This window comes from Poecilia reticulata, linkage group LG5 (assembly GCF_000633615.1).
Source record: "Poecilia reticulata strain Guanapo linkage group LG5, Guppy_female_1.0+MT, whole genome shotgun sequence".
In the NCBI taxonomy this organism is placed as follows: Eukaryota; Metazoa; Chordata; class Actinopteri; order Cyprinodontiformes; family Poeciliidae; genus Poecilia; species Poecilia reticulata.
This window is the reverse complement of record NC_024335.1, coordinates 8,311,895-8,335,118: the sequence shown is the minus strand read 5'-3', so window position 1 is coordinate 8,335,118 and position 23,224 is coordinate 8,311,895. Positions and strand designations below refer to the sequence as shown.

At 38.2% G+C, this 23,224-nt stretch overlaps 1 protein-coding gene across 5 annotated transcripts in view; it reads left to right on the top strand.

Annotated features, from left to right (window-relative positions):
* Nucleotides 1-23,224, top strand: part of gli1 (GLI family zinc finger 1) — a 55,701-nt gene that overhangs the window by 21,890 nt on the left and 10,587 nt on the right. For 4 of the 5 annotated variants that reach the window (XM_017305039.1, XM_017305037.1, XM_017305038.1 and 1 more), the window contains exons 2-3: nt 20,010-20,119; nt 22,812-23,053. In XM_017305039.1, coding sequence (XP_017160528.1) covers nt 20,049-20,119; nt 22,812-23,053 — 313 coding nt within the window. In that variant the 5' untranslated portion in view covers nt 20,010-20,048. Of the gene's footprint in view, nt 1-1,111; nt 1,222-20,009; nt 20,120-22,811; nt 23,054-23,224 lie in introns of all 5 variants that reach the window. The other variant, XM_017305036.1, reaches the window with a different exon arrangement.

Genomic DNA, 23,224 nt, shown 5'->3' with positions numbered 1-23,224 from the left:
ATATATGATAAATAAATAAAAATAGTTAAGTCCAATAGTATTCATACTTCTTGCAGATTTAATTTTAAAACCATTTTCATCCATAAAGAAGTTTTTTGTAAGTTTGTTTTTATTTCTATATTTCTTAAAAAGCAGAAATGACATTTCAAAAAATTATATTATCATTGGATAATCCTTGGCATAGCAGGATTCCAGACATCCTGCCTAAATAATTGCTGACCAGCTTTTTGAAGGTTTCCAATGATGTTTATTTATTCAGTTTATTTGATGTGAGACTCCAAGTCGTTCAGGTTGTAAGGCCTTCAGAACATCACCTTAATCTTCAGCTTCCTCCACAGATTGACTGTGAGATTCAAGTCGGGAATATGGGTGGGTCACTTTATAACATTTATATTGCGTCCATTCAAAGGAAATAATGAATTCTAGGAAAAATAAAATACTACTTTAGAATTAAATCTACCAGCTTTTTGAATAATTTTGAGACTCCACTGTAAATAAATAAATTGACCAATGATCTTAATTTACCCTTGATTGACTCTGACACGTGATCGTTTTGTTCATAGCATACGTTTTAGACCGGTTTGTTAAATTTACCAAATCTGAAAGTCTTAGCTTTATTTGATGTATAAACAGTTTAACAAACAGCAATTTCCTGTAATGGATTTTTTTGTTTTGAGTTCCGTAATTAATAGATGAAGGTTGGAGGCTGATGCTTTCATGTGTAATTGGGGGAAAATCTTGTGATCCCTTCATTCTTGGTTGGATTTAAAATTACTACCTCTACTTCGAAAAATGTCGGACATTTTTCATTTATAGTCAATGTTTGCTGATTTGTAGCAAACATGTGTAGGCCGTTGAAGGGAAATCAGAGCCAGACAAACTTGGTAATGAGCAGCAGCAGAGATGCGTCTAATTAGTGCGTTTCTAGTTACAACCCATGATTGTAGTAAAACGTATCCTAGATTCAGTACTTAATTTTTTACTTGCGTTACGCTTAAACATAAAATGAATTGTAATAAAAGCAATTAAAAAAGTTATTTCCAACATCAGAGATTTTCTTCAGGTTTTTTAAAGTATCAATGATATTTCTCAATGATCTTGCTGTCTTCAGATAATCTTGTATGTTACAAGAGTTGGAGATGACAACCTAACATCGCCGTAAAACCCGAGGAGCCATCTGACCTCCTCTGGTCGCCTCGTAAATGCCATCAACTGGTCCAGGTCAGTTAAAAGTGGCTCACTGACTGTGTTGAACCTTACGCTCCATATCTCTTCACATTACCGCAGCATTTCCTTGCAACTTAAAGATATGTACATGTGACTAGTTGAGAGCAGCAGCTTTTTAGAAAGTGTGTGAAATGTGGCCAGAAACACTGTCCCTGCACTGCGCTGTCCCTTGGGATAAGCATCACAATAGGAGCGCAGCAGCCGAGCTCCTGTGCAAACAAAGTGTCCTCGAATGAAGGAGGCATTTAAAAATGATCACTCTTTACAAACAGAATGCAATCCTCCTTTCCCCTTCTTTCTCTGCCCCTCCACCCCAAAATAAACCCCCTTCTTTTTGTCATTCTCATCTTCATCCTCTCTTCCCATTTTCTTGCTCTCATCTGCCACGGCACCTCTTAAAAACACAAGGCCTGAGAGGTAAATGCTTATTTATTGAAGAGGCACTTCCTAATTTTTACCTTGAATGGGGATAAATCTGTTGCAACACGGATGAAGATGTTGCACTAATGCTGAATATTATTGCTAGAAAAGAAATAAGTGTCCAGATTGAGGAACGAAAGGGGGGAAAAAATAGGACGGGACTGAGATTGGAGGTGGAGAGCAGAGTGATTAAAATTCATCCCACGGCGCAAACAAAAGGAGGAATGAAAAAGGGAGAGAATGCAGGAGGGAAAAGAGGGCTGGGGGTAAGAAAGATTTGGTCTGAAAGGAAGATTGTAAGCCTCAGCAGATCCCTGAACAGCAACCCCCTCTCTCCTTAAATGACGGCCTTTTACCCGCAGCACATTTATACTGCGGGACAACAGAACACAAGTGGGGGAAGACGAGGGGGCAAAGTGAAGAGGAGGAGAAGATGGATATATGAAGAGCAAGAGCGAAAGCACGGGAGAGAACATTAATTATTCGGCAGGCTTTTCCTCCAAAGATTCGCCGAGGCAGGCTGAACAGGGGGTCAACAATTGACTCAATTACATGACAAACTCACCGAGGGCTCTACACCGGCACTCAGTGCAGACCCTGCAGCTCTTGGGCAAGCTGTTGAGCTTTTTTTTTCTCTCCCCCTGTTTTCTTTGCTGGTAAATGTTTGCCCCTCTTCAGGTGCCCCTGGCAGACGCAGGATCTCCAACCTGCAGCTACACTTTAACCTTTTCAGCCTCCCACTCTGTTCTTCATGAAGAGCCAGAGGTAGTGAGGGAATGAAGAGGCAGATGAAGGGCACAATCTCATTCTTTGTCAAGCGTTATAGCTTGTAATGAATCAGGATGTAGTGAAGAGGATGGTGTTTGTCTTTTACACAGGTGGGGTTTTCATTCAGTTTGGTTTGTCCTCTGACGGAAGTAATTTTATCAGTTTTATGACAGTTTCATGGGCAACTTAAAATCTTTGCAGTCCATGCAGTTTTCCTCTAACAGTGGTACTTTTTTTTTGGCTGATTGCATAAAAGGCTGTTGTGTTGTCACCTAATTTAAATGCAGAACAAGTCTTTTGAAAAGGAAAACATCAAAAATGAAAAACTTGCATCACTCCGTTTGTAGAATTGCTCAGAAATAATGATTTATGCGTAACCTAATACTTTACAAAAGGGATGCAGCCAGCAATTATGTTAGTAACAAAAAATCTGATGATTTATTGGATGAAAAAATTGGCACACTTGGTAGATTTTTCATTGAACCACTTCGGCCTTTTTTTATATATATAGTATTAGAAGTACACTCAACGGTGCAAATAAATAAATAATTCAGTAAATTTTTCAAATCAGAAAGTGAACTTTTTTTTGCCTATAATGGATTAAGAGCATTCCTTCAGTGTACGTTTGATCACTGTGACAACGGATGCATCAGCAGCTAAAAAATCCATCTAACATCAACATGTGAAACTCAGTCACTGCAGTGTGGAGCTAATTTGTTCACCTATTAATAATCAGATAGGAAAGTCTTCTTTACAGAATTTTAACTGGTTGAAGCTAAAACTTTGCCACTTTTGGAGTTGTACTTATTTACAGACAAATATTTTTTTTTTCATCAAAATGTACAATTTTGACTTAATTGCTGCAAAATGCCATTTTTTGAGTCTGTATACTTCAGTTTGCAATTAATCAATTACTAATTTAGCAGATTATTTTAGTAATTGATTTGTTATAACTAGTCCAGTCGGTTGTTTCAGTCCTACTTTACTATAACACTTTTTTTTTCAGTTCAGAATTCAGTTTTCTCTTCAGTAAGAGTTTGTCTGCATCCTACTAATTGATTTATATTAGATTTGGTTCTGAATTCTGGGACCCATCATTCTGTTGATTGTCCCTAACAGCATGGGCAAACTAGCAGAAGATATTTTACACAGTTTTTAATAAATAACAACAAAGACTAAAATTTGATCTATGTGTAAAAAAGTCAGAATTTACTAAAAGAGGCTTTAAAAGATGAAAAAAATCATCTTAGATTTCTGCCTGTTAAACCTCAGAGGAAACTTGTAAATGAGAACAATACTGAATATTTTCCAATAGGGAGACAAGAGCTTTATTTAAACATTTCACTGTTTATGGTAACTTTAACATACACTTAGATTTATGTGCATTGCAAGATTACTTGTTGTCCATTATCTGTTGGAGAAAGGCAGCGGTTTATCCTTAGGTACTGGTGAACAATGAATCAGGCTGTGCTGTGTAACAGTTTGATCAAAATAAGTGAGTCAGTTCAGTATTGAGTCACCAAAATATTAATGTTTAAAAATATTTGTAGGCTAAAATAATTACTAGCGATTGGCAAACAAGAAGGAGGCCACTTTTGTCAAAGAATAAAACAAACTTGCTGATTGTTTTTAATTTATAAAAACGTTTTCCAGTAGAAACTTGTACATTTAGTAGATTATTTGATGAAATCCTGAAGTGACGAGTCAAGACCCTTTTCCTGCCTTCAAATTGCTCTAACACTATCTGCCCTACTTTCCCCTTTGTGATTGCTCGTCGTCTCAGTTATTCAGTTTTTTTTCTTTCTTTATTCGTTTGTCTTTCAGTCCTCCCTTCTGATTTCTCTCCGTTCCCTGTTTGAGACAAAGCAGGCTTAGAGAACCACACACAGACTTTGAGTCACAAAGCTGCACAGAAACATTGCAGCTGCCAGATTTTTTAACATCTAACGTGAATCATGTAAGCTTTTTTTCCCTCTTCACGACAGGAAACAGAAAGTGTGTTCACTTTTGCACAAAACGTAAAATGCGCAGGTTTTAGTAAGTTTTAATGATTTTTATATGAATTTGTTTTCTTAAGCCAGCCTTTACATTTGCTCCCCTTCCCAGCTGGTGTTCGCCTCCTCATTTGCCTGACCATGCCCACCTGCATTCATTTACCTACAATTATTTCTTTTGTCATTTTCACTCTACGCAAGCATTTCCAAATTGGCAACCAGCTATGGAATCATAACTGACCAGGTTCTTCAGTCTTCTTCTGGTGTTGAAAATGTTTAAGACTAGTCACTTCAGGAACAAAAACATAGCACCCTTTAATGTAAAGATGAACTTTACATTAAAGTTCATCTTTACATTAAAAGATGAACTTTTAATGTAAAGTTCATCTTTACATTAAAAGTAAAGATGAACTTTACTTTCATGTAAAGTATATGCTACTTATGTAAAGCATAAGTAGCATATGCTTTACATAAGTAGCATAAGCATAGGCTACTTATGCTTATGTAAAGCATAAGTAGCATACACTTATGCTTTTCTGTATGCATACAGAAAAACATAACACTACAATCTTAGTGTATGCTTTTCTGTATGCTACAGAAAAGCAAACACTTAAAAGTATACACTTACTGTTACTTGTGTATTGGCTAGTTTGAAAAGTATCTTAGCAAGTTTTCAAAGCAGGATGCAAAACCAGAACAGCTGTGGGAAACTTTAGCACTGATCACCATCACTCCTTCAAAAAATACTTCCGTACTGGTGATTATGTTTGAAATCTGTGTAAACGGAAATAGATCTATTGCTGCAGTGCATTTGTATAGGATTGGAGTTTTGTTGGGTTTTTCCACTTAAATTTCAGCATTTTCACTTAATTTTTTATTGCTCAGTCTGTAAAATTAATGAAATTTTGGATGAAACCTCTATAATAATTCTTGTGCTTTCTTAGTGTAGTGTACATTTTGTTAGCATGCATGCATGTGCAACATGCTCAGCGCTAAGCTCTGCAGGAAGACGCAGACTGGAATTCAGAGCAGAACTGTGGTGAAAAGGCGCCCCTTGCTCATGCACGAGATAGGATCAGTGTTTACAAGAACAAACAGCAGAAAAATTGCAACACTTCTCCCAACATTTTCCTGATGTTAAATTCAACATTTGACAGATGGTGAAAGACGATCTGTCAGACTTCATTCCAGGGTAAATGAAAATATTAAACACAGCTTAACGTTGACTGCTTGTTGACAGATATGCTGTAATGGAAAGTGATTACAACTCAAATAAGATGTGATCTTTTTTAAATGGATACAGACAAGATATGTCGCAGGAGAAAAACTGTCAAAGCTGATACTTTTATTGCATTGGTTAGGGGTGGCAATTAAATCATTTTTCAGGTGTTGGTAAAAGATTGAAGAATAAACTCTGCATTTATGGGGTGTCCGACTACTAAAACTACAATTTTGCACAAAGTTTTTTTTTTTCCTGACTTAAGGACTGATTGCACAAACAGAGCATCTTTTCTTGAGGCCCATTTTGTCAGAGTAGAGGTGAAATTATACCTGATTTAGCCACACTTCTACATACATATGTATGCTTAGAGGAGGGAGGAGTGGGGGAGTTGAGCTCCTCATCCCTCCAATTAACAACCACCTGATTAGCTGATTTGTTGTCTTTTAGTTATGCTAATGCCACTTAATTACAGCTTTGGTGGGAACTTGAGACTCACACACAAACGCACACTCTCACTCAGCCACATAAGGTTTGGTCTCTGTGCTTGGGCATTCACTTCCATTGATTGTGCAAGACCCAAATGTAACCCAAACCTCAGTTCAAACGCTTGACTATGAGGGCATGGTTGTTGTTTTGCTTTATTTGTAATGAGCTTTTGTCTAAATACTGATTCTGGTGTGATAATGTTGGTGTCATCACAACTTCCACAACACACACACACACACACGCACACACACACATAATAACAGGCCAAAGAAAGAGGTCCTTTGTTTCAGCATAACTCGTTGAGGTAAACATTAGTGTTCATGGCTTTAGGAGCTTTCAGACATACAATGAGATACACTGCCTGAGTAATCTTATGTTTTGAGAACCTGATGGTTTGAGTGGAAAGGTTTGCTTGCATGTGTTTTCTAACATATTTGGACATATTTTTCCCCTAATGTTCACAATGCTTGGTAAGATGGGGCTCTATAAGAAGGTGCTTTTTTTCCAKTTCAGCAGCAGTGCAGTATTTTCACAAGTTCCTTTCATGCAACACTTTCTAACCTACGTTAAGATTTCCCCTCTTGACATCGACTGAGACACGAGGGGTTTCAGTTAATCTGGCTCTAGTGTTAGTCACAGGACCAATTTGGGGAGTTAGTGTGAAGTGGGGGTTCAGAGCAGAGTGGTGAYGCCTGTTTTGGGAGTGCAATCACAAACTAATGTAATGTTGAGCTCTGGAGTGCAAAAACGAGTTAATATCTAGTCAAAACATTGTGTATGTGTTAGAATTTAAGTGTTGAGAAGATCCCTTTAGTTTGGTGAAGACAGAAACATTTAAATGTTGGGACATGCCTCACTTAACAAACTGTGTTAGCCCAGATTGCCACCTTGTGGCTTGTTTGATCTTTTCACAAGTTTAGATTTGGTTAACGAGTCAACTCAGACTGACAGCCCCCTGTGTGGTTGTGCTGTTGTGAATAAAAACAGATTAATATGTAATGGTTAATTGTTATTAATCATTCCTTTGTTCCTTTGTTTCTTCTCTGTGTTTCTCACTCAGTCTTGTTACCCAGTTTTCTATCTCCTATCTTTTCCCAGTGTGGAGCTTTGTAGTTAACAATGTAATCTTAGGCTGAACAATACATCAAAGTAGATCATCTTCGCTATACCAAATGTGTGCAATAATGATATAACAAAGGGTTCTTAGGAAGGCAGTAAATTCCCACTTTGCTGCCATGATAAATTCAGCTTGCTGGATGGAGTCTGATGCCCTCACCTGACATGGATGATGATACCAAATGAAAGAATAAGGGAGGAGCGGAGAAAATGGGGATTTTAACTGAAACATTCTTTGYAATAGCRAACAAAAATATAGCAATAGCACGATTTCCTAATATTGTGTCAGCCTARCGGAATGTCAAATAACAATTTGCTTTGCACACGTTTGTTTCTAGCAGCAGTAAGGCGTCTTGAAGTCCTGGGACCTAAAAGATGCAACTTGATGGTGTATGCATGTATTTTTGCTTTCTGTTTGTTTAGTTTGTAAGCTCTCATGGTCAGCTGGGACTCATCTCCTTCAGACTGTGAATAAAATTGCCAGTCTGCCAGCATTGGGCCAATCCCTTCACCGTTTCTGAGAAAGAGTGTGTTTACACATGTGTGTCTGGGGGCTGTGTGTCTGAGTCACTTAGTAAAACCCAAACATCACCTCAGGTATCCCAGACAATTAAAAGTCAGTGAAGGCGCAGATGCCTTTTCTGCCTACCAACATCTGGATATTAAACTAAAGTCATGTAGTATATTAGTTATGAAGTCAGCAGCTAGGAGGAGGACCACACAGGCAATGCACACTTCGGCTTGTAGTCTGTCTTTGTCTTTGCCACTGAGTGAATCGATGAGTTTATTTTAGTAAATGTCAAGCAGAATGAAAGAGGAGCTCRTCCTYTCTCTCTTGTGCATAAATAAATGCTTCACCAGTCATTAATTCTAGTAATATTTATCTCACACTGTAACTGTGAACAAACACAAAGAGATTTCTTCTTCACTTTAAAAAGCTTCTAACATGCGCACATAATACACACCAAGTCAAAAAGATTTCTGTTTTGAAAACCCGTAGTTATCAAACAAAGGTTTTCCTCTGAGCCTGTATGTTGATGATAAATRAAGAGATTATTCTACATCCTCCATTAAGACTGCATACATACACAGGTAGGAATATTTACTCACTGAACTGTGAATGTATAAAGGCAAGTCTTCACTTGTCCTTTAGCTGTTAGGAAAATGCTAATTACCTCAAATGCAGCATTTTTTATTCCTGTTCGAATGCAAAGCAGTTTCTTTTTAGCCATTTGATACATGAAAAATCTACCCATCCGTTTTCTATAYTCACTTATTCTCAGATTTTCAGCATGGGCATCAGCAACACTGAGTGATTTACAAGATACAGCATGGACATGTCGGCTGACCCTTGCAAGGCAACRCAGTGACAGAATAAACAACCACTGCTCGACATAAGATGTTTATGCAAATACAACAATCTATGTCATTCTATCAGATTGAACATAAAAATCTATTAAGTAATTTGGTTTTCAGCAGTTGGTGAAAACCAGCTGCTTAATATGTTAATAAAACTGTTCCGGTATGATTTTATTCTTGTTTTTAGTCTTTATTGCCGTTGGAGAGATATTACTTTGTGGAGTAGCACCACTATTCCACAGGTGACTCCTTCTGCTGCTTCCCTCCCAATGATGGTTGATCACTTAGATACAAAAAGTTACTTTAACAAAATAAATGTCATTTTTCTCATTGTATGTTCTTTATGAGGAGAAAGAAATTACGTGTTTGTAGTTGTTCTGTCACTTTTGCAATGATACAAAAGTTGCTTTTGGCAGTGATAGAAATATTCCGCACTGCAGAGAAACCTTYTAAAGTAGCTGATGCATTTTGCCATTTTCATAGACATTGTTAATACTGCCCTTAAAGTTAGTGCTTTACTCCAATGTCAAACTAATTAACAGTTGTTCCATTTTAAATAAAGATAACTGTGAAGAAAAAAAAATACTGTTAGCTTGCATTTAAATATTTGAAAACTGTGATTAGTTAAAATATAGCCTACTACTCTCATAAAGTACAAAGAAGGCAATTCACGAGCTTTTAGTGGCTAGCTACATGGGGAATAAGAAGGTTTGTACAATATGATCCCAAATTTGCTGGAATTTCTGCCTCTACACTCAGATGTACCACTTAGACAACTTTTAGAGACCTTTTAAGGTTAAGTTTGCCTATGAATCAGTATTTCTCCACCAGTACATTCAGTTTGTTGTCGTCTGCAGTCACCTGCACAGGAAAGACCTTTCAGAGCCGAGTGCAGAAAAATGAGGCTTGGCCATGCTCCAAGGAGCTCTCTCATGATTAGTCCTGTCTGTTTGGTTTTTAAACTGTCTTTCCTGCGTCGTATGTCTTCTTGTTTCCTCTCCTTGAGTGCCTCTCAGCGCTGTGGTCACTGTGTTCGTCTAGTGGCCTGCAGACCTCGATGTCTTCTAGAGGGACTGAGCTGCGGTTTCTCCCACACACCGAATACAAACACACTGGCACACATAAATACACAAATGCGTGCCCATGTCATGTCTCTGTCTTTCTGTCTCTTTCAGCTTTTTAGCCACACACATCCACCACTCTCCACCTCCATCTCTTGGAGACCCTCTGTCTCTTTTTTTTGTTGTTCTCTCATTTCTCCACCTCTGCTCTCTGTCCTCATTTCCAGCTGTGTTATATGGCAAATGAATATACTGTAAGTACCAGCAGACTTGTTATAAATATGCCTGCCCACCCAAGACTGTTGGGATTATTATTTTTCTTATAATCACTGTGGTTTTTCTTTAAACCAGGCAGATTATTATCTGGTTTTTATTCACTACTGTGGATTCCAGTTTCAGAGTTTAGGTGCAGTCTTAAATGATTTTCTGCGTGGAGAGTTTTACTTTTTGGGGCTGGAAAAGATTGATGAAAGCCAGTATTTGCATGACAATGTTACATGTACAATGCGAAACTATATTTTTCCTTTCTTAAAACTGATGGGCTTTAATTTCTTTATAGATGGCAACATTTTTTTTTGTTTTTTTTTTCAGCTGCCTTGGCCCACAGCTGGGAGCCAGCTGTGTGAATCAACCTTTCCTCATCTGCTTTATCCATCCATCCTTCCCTCCCTTCTGTTCCTCTCCTTATTTCCTCTGTTTCTCTTCTTAAAAGGAGTTCAAAGCGATCCTCGTAGTTTGGCCTTTACCTAGTTGACATGTGGACAGGCAGGAGTTAAGCAGATGCAATGAAAGTAAGACGAGAGCATTTTAAGCTTCGTAGACCGAGAGAAAAGAAACGTGTACATGGTTGCGTGGGTGTGAGTGTGTGTAAGATGGAGGTAAAGAGAGAGAGGAGGGCGGAGACCAGGAAAACCACCGGTATGTGGAGGATGGTGGGTGGGCGCCCTGGAAGGAGGACAGAGGAAAAGTTGGGATTATGAAAGAGCGAAGGAGCAGTGAGTTATGGGAGAGAGATGTAGGATGAAGGAAACAGGCTCACATGTGTTGGTAGCTGCACATCTGTTGACTTGATAAAGCTGTTTGAGAACATCTGAACGGCCTCAGAGGAGGTGGAGCTACTCAGCGGCTGACGGTACAAATCAGTGCTTGTAGAGGCAAATGGAAACAATGAAAGGTGAACTGAACCTAATCCTACAACAAACACAATCAGTTCACTGACTAATCAAACCAACAGTGACAAAACAGTAATCAAGACTCAGCAGCTAAGGCAGTTAATTGTACATTTGCACCAAAATGATGGTTTAGTTACAGTGTTCAGGCCATAATTTACTGGGATGATGGATTAACCTTACACATATTATTCAAAGGCTGTAGTTTAACATCCCTATAAGACAGAATGCGTTGTGAAAGAATTGATAACATTTTATTATTTTATTATGTTTTTATGTGATAGAACACAAAGTAATGCATAATTGTGAAAGAAAAAATAACATATTTCATCAAGATTTTTTACACATAAAAATCTCAAATGGGTGGTTTGCATTTGTGTTAGTTTATTATGCATGGGTCAATAGCAAAAATAAAAAGGAGAAAAGTATGAAATCCATAATTTTTAAAATTACTATAAAGGCTAAAATGCCAAAAATTACTTGCATCATGCTAGCTGAGCTTAATGCAAGCTCTGACAGAGGGACAAATATACTATTTACATTGACAAATATACTATTTACATTGAACCGGATTCCGTATATTGCATGAAAAGTCTCTACACCACTAATGAACATTTGTCTTGGACTGCTCCATCTTGGCTCCTTAAGCATCACACGTATTGTAAGCTACAGTGAGTTTCTGTGTGCTACTTTTTCCGTAGCCTCTCCACAAATAAGGTTGTGTACAAAGGAGTACAATAAGCTTTATAAAGCTGGACTGTCCATGTGCAAAGATGTTAGAGACATAACCCAAAAGACTTTCAACTATAAAGGCAGAAAGAGGTGCTTCTGCAACTGTTTCAGATTTTCATTTGGAAAAAGTTTATTATTTCTATCTCCATACTATTATTATTGGCAATTTGACGAAGCATCTTCACTCAATGTACAAGTTTGATCTCTTGTTTCTGGCTGTGTGTCATGGTGAGGTGCTTTTGTTGAATCCCTCCTGAATGTCTGTCATCAGTCTCTCTGACTGTGTAACAATAAGGGATCAACGTTTCATTCTGCTGTTTAAAGACGGTGAGAGCCCCAGCTGTGAGACGGTCACCTCCGCTGCTTTCTCTGCCCAGACTTTGTCTGCAGAGAAATTAGGCGTCGGATGCTGTGGTGATTGAAACGGGGATTATGGTGTTGACAAAAAGTAGTTTTAGCAGTAGAGGTTTTTGAAGACTGAATCTTACAGCAGTTTTGATAAATGATAACTTTCTGGTTGGATAAAGAGTTTAAGACTGCATGCTGCATATTTAAGCATTATGAATGCATGATTGTTTGTCCTGTGTGATGCTGTGATGAATTGGCGACCTGTCCATGGTGTACTCTGCTTCTCGCCCAGTGACTACTAAATTTATAATTTTCAGTACTTATTATGTAAAACCGTTTTTGACAGTTGTATTGGGTAATATTTGTCCATGTCTATTTTCTTAAAACAATCAGAAACTAACGAGCTGAAATGTATTGAACTGGACTTTTGATTGGTTTGTATTTTGGCCAGCATCAACAGGAAAAAACAAAGTGGTGGTGAAGTTAGAGTTTGATCTTCCCATCTCTGGATCATATCCCACTCCATGTTGGAGAACTGTTACTACTGTACTTTAAAGGAAAACACAAAAAGAAGAGAAATAACGAAATCACAATTAAAAACGGAGAAACAAACTGTGGGTTCGCCAAGTCTACACAACAATGAATAGACTTTATCTACATGCCATTGTGCTTGAGAGAAATACCAGGAAAATGTTCTTTTCTTTCCTACTGTCACAAATGCAAACATCTGGGGTTTGCTAAGCTGTACTGAGACTTTAACTGGAATCATGGGTTTTAGTCATATAAGTTTTAGCAACAAACTCTCCAAATGGATCTGATCTGATGTGTAGAAAAGCATCTCCTGCCCATTGTTAAGTGTGTTGGAGAATCTGTGGTATTGTGGGTCCGGTTTTTACTTAAAGGGCCTGGGAAAATTGATAGAGTACACATCACATTTAAAAAAAAAAAGTGAATTGTTTTCCATTTTTAAAAATTGTCAGGGTAAGATTTTGCTGCTGCAATAACGGAAAAATTATATTTTCAGCCTTTTACGGATTTTTACTAGAAGTGTGATGTGTACTGAACGGCCAGCTTTTTTTTCTCCAAAATATCTGCCTTACACTTGGTATTAAACTTCATAACTGCTGTTCATAATTGGATACGACATTAATCTTCCTTGCAGCAAGTCAGTGAGTACAGCTTATTGTACAGTACAGTGATGTCTCCATCTCTGTGGCCTTTCAGTGGTCACACCATTGCCCCCCATCACATTACAGCAGCTGTGAGGAATTCACTCAGTTTGGGTAAAAAAGGGGGTAAAAAACACAGGGAAGGGTGAGCAGGGGAGAAAGACAAGAAAAAGAGGCGAGTGGGGGTTACAAAAACAAAGGCAGAACTTAAAAACAAAGTTTACCACTGAAGGAAAACAACAGGGCCAAAAAAGTTTAGTGTGAGAGGAGGGGAAGAAACAGGAGGGGGGCAAAAAAAACGAGGTGGAATCTGAAACGCTGTTGGCCGAGGGCCCAAGCCCCACCTTCTCACCCCCTTTTTCCTCCCTCCAATGCTCCGTCTCCAGCGCTAACACAACAGAATCCCCCACAAACCCGGCCACATCAGGAACGGCTGGCTACATTATAGCTGCCATTATCGTCTCTCAAGTCATAACAGCCAGAGAACACCCACCTCGACTGCTGCTGCTCCGCCAGGAGGGGGAGGGGCGAGCGCGCAGGAATGAGCAGAGAGGGAATGAGGGAGAGGGTGGAGGCAGCGGGGGGAGACGAGGGAGAAGGAGATAGTTCAGAGATACAGAGCAGTGGAAAAGGCAGAACGAGAGGACGAAAAGGGTGGGAGGGGATAGAAGGAGCAAAATACTTTGGGTGTTTACAAAGCGTGCAGGCAGCTCCAAAGATGTTATTCCAGATTTATTTCATCTGTCTGGTATATGTAAAGGCTGACAAAGTAATACATCATTCACAGGACACACACATTTAGTTCTGAGATTTGAAACAATATGAGGTAAAGCGTAAAGAGCATTTTCACTATATGGTGCTTTTTTACATCACGGAGAGTGGGAGCCCCAGTTTCGAGTTACACCCAAGAGAAGAGGAGCATCAGACCTTTTGTCTGACACGACCAGTGACCTGTGAAAATGTCTGTCCTCTCTGGAGACTTCCCCAGAGGTAGGAGGACCCGCACTTTATGAGAATGTCACAAATGGTCCAGCAGGGCAAGCCCAAACAATGTTTCTCTTTGTGTTACACAAACACAAACCACCACCTGAGAACTCAACCTGCTGAGGCACTGTAGACCATTTGCGGTAAAGTCTAACAATCAGTTAAATTACACAGGTACTGCTCTTTATTTTTGAAGTTAGTAAACCAAAGGATGCCGATTTGCTTCCAGCTGCTGTAGAATAACAGAGGATGTAGAGATCACATAGAGGAGAAACAGTATTTCTACATATTATTCTTTTTGTCTCTTTTCTTCACTAAAACAATTGTTTCTGCTCCAGAAATAATACGATAATAAAAATTTGCAGTAAATGTGATTTAATCTCACTAACACTTTGGGTTATGATAATTTCTTACAAATCCATTGAACCTCTTCATTTTAGACTTCAGTGTTTTCGCCTTTCTCTCCAGAAGTTATCGAATTGGTAAATAGACTTTAACTGTTTATCATTAATACCAGCATAAATACAGCTGACGAAAACCACGAGGCCTCCCTTTTGTGGCACGTGATCCTTCAGTTAAACCTAAATTTAATTGTTTAGGCTTGAAGAAAAAACACTGTCTAGGGCAAAAATTAATGATACGCTAAACACACCATCCTGACATTGAAACATGGTGGTGGTGGCAGCATCATGAATTTATTCATAGTTAGATGGAGGACAATACAGAGCAAAATGAAGGGAAAGCTGTTGGAGTCTGCAAAACACCTCAGACTTCCAGCAGGAAAACAACGCTGCACATTCAGTGAGGTCTACAATGCCATATTTTAGGTTAGAGAATACTAATTTGTTAGAATGGTCCAGTCAAAGTGAAGAACGAAATCTAATTGAGAATAATGTGGCAAGTCCTAAAAATCAATGTTCAGAGACAAAATCTTACAGATCAGTTATTTTGCAAGGAATTGGAAAAACAAATATTTTCTGTTGAGTAAAGCTGGAGATTCAGGCAGGCTGAACAGAAATGCAATATTTTTTCATTTCACAATTGCACTACTTTGTGTATTTCTATCCACATTATATACATTTAAGGCCGTGGTTGCACTGGTAAGAAATGCACAAATTAATAGGTGTAAATAAATTGTATCTGAGTGATGAGATCCACTAGCTAACAAAAAATCTTCCCCTTTCATCCTCTGATTGGCACAGATTTACATGGAGCTTGTGCCAGTGAGAGATACAGACATAATGATAATTATGCTTTTTATGCCAACTTGTAACTTGAGGTCAGTGGTTGTGGATGCACATGCATCCATACTTATATATATATATATATATATATATATATAACACTTCCCCTCAAGGAGCACAGTAAGTTTAGTTTTCAGCCATTTGTCATTTTTGGGCTGGGTGGTTTGGGGAAAATTCATGCAGTGTTGCATCACTGACATGTCTAAGAAGTGAGGTTGGAACAGTGAAACTTCTATTTACAGTTAGCAGTAGAAAAGCTTATTTTACTGGTCTTAAAGTCAAACTTTTTTTTTCTGTAAGAGCAATGGTATATTGCCTGCATTCTAATAAAAGGCCTGGAACAAAATCTTCTGTTGGTTTGTGTGAATATTTGGAAAAATGAAAATCTGTGTTTGTGGGCGTTTGGTTTTTGGCATTCGTTGATTAATGGCCAATGTAAGCTGCAGCGGATATTTATTWGGCAACACCAAAATCAGGGTTTGCCTATAAGCAACCATCTTCAATTTATTCCACTATGAAATATTTTAAAGGATGAGAGCGATAAAGATGTTCTTAGATGTGGGAATCTGATAAACTCCTACCACAGAAGAATAGATGCTGAAATTAAGACGATATATTTCAATAAATACTTGAAATATATGTGTGCACTTCTAAGGTAATTTTAGCTTTTTCTAAAGGCTTTTTTTTTTTTTTTTAAACTGAAGTGCTAGCATAAATGTCACATTATACATTAAAAAGTTTAGAAATGATTTAGTCTGTTCCTATTTTATACAGAATGTATGAAATGTAGACCAGTGTCCTGCTCTGGTCTKKGATGTTTCAGGGTTAGTGCAGGGTTTGAATGAGGAGGTTTCTGGGTGTAGACRGTGGCTGGACATCCTGTCCTCATCCGCAGCTTCTTGGTTTCTGCCCAGCTTTCTGTGATGCCACAGCAGAGAGGACTTGTTTGGTCAGCCGCCTGATTTATGGACCTTGGGKTTTTTTTTAAATATGCTGCTTCCCAATCTCTCTCAAATGCAGCACCACAGAGAGCCAACTCCCACAGAGTTTCTCACAAAATATGGTAGCGCAGCACATATGACACCTGTGTCAGCATGGTGCGTAAATTCATTCATCGGTGCATACTAAAATATACAAGACTCTTGAGTCATCCGTCTTTTCCTTGTAGTTTCCAAGGAGTCAGACTTTCTTGTCATMTTTTGTGGTGGTGATCAGCCAACCTTTATACTTTCTGCAGTTTATTACCTTTTTATTCATTTTAACTCTTTGACTTGATCATTTTCAGAAAAAAATATTGTTTTCAAGCTTAAATAAGATTTGAACTCAATGGCTTGACATAAAACATGTTCACAGTTTCTTTAAATGAATCTAGGAAAATAACAAAAAAAAAGGTTTTAAGATATGAAATTAGATTATTTTGCCAACCAGGTGATTACCCAGTGGTACTAACTTAAAACTTGTCATACATTAGATGATTATTGATGTTTCATAATGAGGTTTAGTGGAACAGCAGCTGTTTTTTACATCTTAACAACATAAAAACATGGCTGAATTGTGAAAGTGAAAAATAGATCCACATGAAGACTTCCTTTTTTAACACATTTTTCTACACAAAGAAAATGACTTTTCTATTTTCTAACGGCTATCAGCATCAGCTTTATTAATATTTTTTAGTCCCAAAACATGTTGCTTGGTTCTCTGTTTGTCTATTTGTGCATTTTGCACAACTAGTGAAGAAGCAGCCAAAATCTAATTAAAAACTTCCCACAGAAAGTCTTGCAAACTATAAATCAAGATTACTTYAAAACACTGCATAGTAAACTTTTACACAACATTATAATTAAATTTTCAGTGAATGCAGATACAAGAAAAAAAAAACTACAATAAAAAAAATCTGAAGGTTTTCGCAAGGTTCTAAAGTTGTGGCAGATACTTTTAATATTTCTGCCAGATCTTTTTTCCTTCGTCTTTTACTAGCAGAACAAAAAATGTGAGAGCTTCTCAGACTTTGAGCTTTTTCATTTTGCAAACATTTTCAGCTCAAAAGAATATGTTATGTTAAATTAATTACAGAACAATCTGTTGAGTGTGTGCATGAAGCTGAGTAACAGTAACACGTTCACACTTTTTTTTATACTTCACTCCTCAGGGGAAACAGGGTTAGGCATATAAAAATTCCACCTTGCTTCTTTGCAGGTTGGCTCATACATTATGCAGCTTTTTCTGAGTGTGTGTGTGGTTTATCCACCACACACACTCACACACACACACACACACACACACACTTATATGCATTTGCTAATGCTCTCCCTCCTCACACACATTTGCTACTGGGTTTACACAGAATAAACCGATTCACGTCTCTGCCACACACACACACTCTTTCTTGCACATCCCCTGAAAGGCTTGGTGGCCACTGGATCATTATTTGGCCCCCTGTAGAGACGAACAGCTGTGACTGTTGATGTGTGTGTGAGTGTGTGCACGTTTGGGGCTGGGGGTCTCCCCATCATGGTATTTATTAGTTCTGGACAGCTGAGGTGCTCAGCAAGATCTCTATTTAGCTCTACAGGATAATTATCATGCACACATCCAAAGGCTCAGTCAGTTTCAGACAGCACATGTGATTTAGACACTTGCTAACTTTTGCACCAAATCTCCCCCTTGGTGACTTGTTGGGCGTAAATAGGTCCCTGCTGSCCTTTTAACACTTGTGCTGCCACATAAAGACTCTAACTATACAGCTTTGATCTGCATTAGACAGGAGCTGTCCCATTTTAGGTTGGGACCCATGTCACAAAAACTGAAGCAGTAATATTTTGTTTTCACATCCACAATAAGATTTTAGGATAAAAGGTGAGACTTCTGATGTGGTACACATAATGATTAAAATTTTTCCTTTTTTTTTTTTTTTTTTTGGCTCTCTCCTATTTTGATCTTATTTGGTTCTAATTACTTTTTTAAACACACACACTGCTGCTATTAGTGGCTACACTGATGTGGTTGGATGTAATGAGCAGGTCTTTGTTCCAGAGGTCTCATGGCTGGAATTACCTTACACATACAATCCTGCTGAAAGATGCCCTCTCAATATTAGGCTCACACAAAAGCCTGTGTTGTTCTGGTCTCCTCTTCCTCGGTTTCTATTGCAAGCATATTAATTTTTTTTGTCCTTTTAAGGTATTAAATGCTAAACCCAGATCTTGTACTTCTTCTGTCCTGCATGGAGGGTTTGTGTCTGCATTTAAAGCTTTGAACTGTATTTAGAAAAGATAGATATAGTTCAATGTTTGTTGTCACTGGCTTTCAAATAATCTTTCTGTCTCTGAGCAAACTGGTAACATAAGGGTGGAAAAATACAGTACATTTATTTAAACTATATAATATTTTAATCATCTTGTTTGCAGTAATGTTCAAATAAATTCAAAGCTACTTTTGAATACAATTCACATTCATTTTCCTTTGATTTGAATTGTTGTAGATGCTAATGTCTGTCAGCAGGAAAACTCTCCTGTAGCAGTCTGTGCTACAGCTATTCTGAATAAGTTTCTGACTGAAAACATTCTTTTGTTGTGTAACAGTCTCATAAAAAAGATGCACCAGGTTGTTTGTAATTTTCTTGATTTTATTAAGAATCCTTATTTGTACGATATTGTGTAGATGTTGCAGAAAACATCTTATTTCTATTCGAAATGGCATGCTGTATGTGAGAGTTGCCACATAGCTATTGTAAAACAGCATTTTTCTTTTATTTTAAGCTAGTCTTAGCTTTTAATATTAGCGTTTAGGCAAAAAAAAAAAACATAAAGAAATCAGTATTTGTGTGAGTGAATGCAAACCTTTTTTTGACATGCAAGATTTCTAAGACGTTGCTAATATTTTCTGCTTATGATTTGTTTAAAGTCTCTCTCGCTCTTTTGCAATCTGAATCTGTATTAAAAATCTTTGTTTATTTCTGACTCTTTTCTTTAACATCACACTGAAAAAGAAAGAAGTTAGTGTTAACTGTTCCTCAGTTAGTGACAGTGTCTATGCTAGTAAGAGCAAACTGATTTGAAAAAGCTAAGATTTTTACATGAAAATGAGCTGATTCAAACTACCAGTCAATTTCTTGATAGCAATAGCTTTTGCATATCAATTAATTCACCTACAGGTTTTGTCAGCTTATTTATTCAGCACAAATTAATTATGGTCAATAATTTTATTAATTTGACCAAATATTCACTTACAAATTGTGTATTATCAACTCCTAAGTTGGGATTTTTSACCTCTTGRTCATAACAAGGATGCATCAAATGCGGAGAAAACAAACTTCTTAATTGTGCTGCACTCAKTTTCCTAAAAACTGCTAAAGTTGAACTTATTGCTCAAGTTCTGCATGCTTTTGTTTATGATTTATAAAGCTTCGAAACCTTTTCCGTCTAAATTTCTTTCCGTGACTTACACATGAGTGATGGGCTTAGTATTTTAAACCAACTGTTTAAAATAAGCATGACTCAAGCTCTGCWGAGTTTATTTTCTCCTTAAACTGTTTTTCTTGGTTTGGTTTAGTCTGTTATTAACATCCTACGTATGTATTTTTTTTYCTCCAACCACAATTGTGTGTATTTGGCCTTTTCTTTCTGGTGGAGTTTAGTTTTGTTTGCTTGGGTTGGGTTTGTTTATGTTTCTTCTCCTCTGTCTAACCTTGTCCTTGTCTCTGCGTTGCAGGTCCAGGCTGTAAGGGGAGCAGTCGGTCTCTGAGCTCCAATGCCAGTGGACATGCAGCCACATCAGGGGCTGTATTACTATGAGACCTCACCCAGCCAGCCCTCCAGAGGGTAAGACCAGCAGAACTGCTCACAGAAGCTTTGCACGTCAATTTCTTTTTTGTTTTTATGATCATTTATACAAATTCTCATGTGTTCATGGGTTTATACTCTATCATACCTCAACATGGCTCAGTTAGAAGTGCATACTWGAAAGATGTCTTCATTACAGATGTATGGCCACATCTGTAAGGTTATATGATATAAAGAAAAATATTTAGACATTCCAAGTTTTGAGTGGCGTAGCAATTTTTTCCTTTTATTTTTTATTTAAAATAATTTACTCATATATTCCCACCAGCCACTTTATTAGAAACACTTGTTCAACTRTTTCTTAGCACAAATACCACATCAACCAATCAGTTATCAGTAACCTAATGCAATCTTTAGTTGCTTCGTTTCCTTACAGGCTACTAAATGGTTTTTAACCAYGCATCGGAATTAGGCAGAAAGGGGATTTCTACCAAAATTGATATGTTTGTTTGGTGTCAGTATTTTGGAAACTGCTGATCTACTGAGATTTTCACTCACAACCATCTGTGAACAGTCTGAAKGCATCCTTGTGTCACCTTTTCATCATTTTCAGACCTTCCCATATTCAGCTGAGCGTTGGTCGGTCCTTCATACTGGGGTAAATCCACTTTACCCCAGTAAACTGCAGGATGAATGAGCGCTTAAACCAAATCTGGAGCTTTGTGCCGATAATTTAGAGTAGTCAGTAGTGTAACAGGTAGACTGTCTCATTTTCCTGCTTGTCTAAGCTGCCAGGACAAGACACACACTCTCAAAAATATAAAAAAAATTATGAGAAAAAAAAAAATACTCTCTTTTTTCTTACTCTTCAAGTTGAAAAAGTGTTCAGATTTTTTATTTTTTTTTTTGAAAAATAAGAAAAGTCATCTAGGCCTTCATTTAACATGAGTCAAAATCTCAAAATAATGCTGTAATTAAGACAGTTTGTAAACCTACTTTTAAAATATTTAGGTGATGTTACAGGTAGGCATATTMATTTTTTTTAAATAGCTTATCTGTGTTCTCTATTCTAATAATGTGAGCTGCAGAGCTCTGAGTATTTTYATTGATCCTGGTGCAGATGAGAAACATTTATTTTCAGTATTCCTCAAAGCATTTCTTCTGGAGGTCAAAAAAGAAACTTTTCCTGTCTCAATTAAATATTCTWWGGATGCAGAAGCCCAGGTCTATGTTCAGTTGTTGTGAACACAGCGCTAGCTCTGCCACTCACTCCCTGCTCTACGCTCCTCTGCTATCCACCCTCGCTCCCTCCCTCGCTCATGCCACCCAGGTTGCGGGTGGACTCGGCCTCTCTCTGACAGCTGCTAATTACAGGCTGACCAGGCCCCGCTGCGCTCTGCATGACTGCCTCGCGCCCCACTCAGGTTACCCAGAGAGAGGGAGAAGCAGGGAGAGTTGGAGAGAAAGGTGGCTGGGCAGAAAAGAGAGAGAGATAGATAGAGAGAGGGAGGAAGGRAGGTTTAGGGTTAGGGGAAGATAGAACAAGACAGAAAGGATTGAGGGGGGAAGAGGGAGAAACTGAAAAGTACAACTGAAGGGATGAATGGTGGAAGAGAAAAGAAGGAAGAAACGAGAATGGGGGGGGAGCACAGTGGATTAGAGAGGACAGATTAAGCTCCTGTGTGGAATACACGTTGTTGAGAAAGAATGAAAGAAGTGAAAGGACGGCGGAGGAGCAGAGGACGATCCTGAGGAGTGAAAGAGTCTGAGAGATGGAAGAAAATAGGCAGAGGCCGATTTTGAGCGTCAGAGCATCCATTGAAATTTATGGGAGCCGCTGGAAAGTTCCAASGCTTACTCTTTCTTCTTCTGTGGGGGAAAACCCAGATTAGTAAATTTCCATGGTGTAGACCAAGATTAGAGAGATGCAACATCTAGTGGTGGGTGCAAAGCATTGCATCAAATATTAGGACAGAGTAATTTAAAAGGCTGTTAGAGGACTTGGTTATCGGGAGTCCAATTATTTCAGAGGCGATGCTTTGCTTTAGACTTCTCTCAGAGCTGTGGTACTTGTTTACAGCAATCTGTGAACAGTCAGCTTGTGTGAACATTTTGTGGCTTTTCCTCCTTTGTGGTGATGTAGGACAAAATGTGGCCATAATATAATACTTCTGAATAAAAGCAATTTGTTTATGTAACCATTGTGYTGCATTCATTCTCTCTGATGAACTGCGYTATTAAAATACAACTCTCTGTGTTGATGAAACAATATGTGCGTTTCCTTTTTTGAATTAAAATAACAAAATAAAGTAACATTCCAATGATATTCTAATTGACTCGGATGTGGGTTTCCCACGTTTAAATGTTGAATTAAAGTAGTTTTCCAGATGGGTTTTGTTGGTTTTGTAGATTTAAGTAAGMAAATGGGAACAAAAACGAATTTTGATTCAGCAGATCAGCTCTCAAAGAAAACTGGAAGTTGGAATTCGCCACTAAAGTCTTATTRGTGCATGTTCAGTCTTACTATACAATTTTCTTTAGAAATATACATAATTTTTTTTTATTTTAAATCAGTCTGTTTTTATTCTATGTATTTTTATTATTCAATTATTGTCTCAGTTTGTATCAAATCTTGTCTGTATGATTAAGAAAGAAATTTCACCATGAAGCTTTTGTAAATTTCGTTCCTCATACTTAACGCTCATAATTCTGGCCTCTCTGTTATTGGCAGCATTGTACCATCGGACCAGTCTCCCTACAGCGATGTGTCGCCCCTCAGAGTTCCGCACCTCGACGGCGGTCCCCAGGACTGCCACACTATGTACAATCCCATGACTCCCAGCATGGCTCATGGATCTGGATCAGGTCCGGTTCAGGGAAACAGCAGCCACTGCTTGGATCAATACATGAGGCCTCCTCAGGTCCCTCCACCACACGGTATGATGGGCCACAGGGGCATGCCTCCCACAGAGGGTGAGTCACCGTATCTTTTTCATCCCCTTAACCTCACAGCTGCTATTGATTAGGACTTAAAGATACCTGAGAGACTGAAACTTAACCTCCACAGATTTCCACAGGAGGAATGATGAGAAGTTTGCAGTTGGACAGCTTTACTACAATGCAGGTCCCTCCAAAAGTATCGGA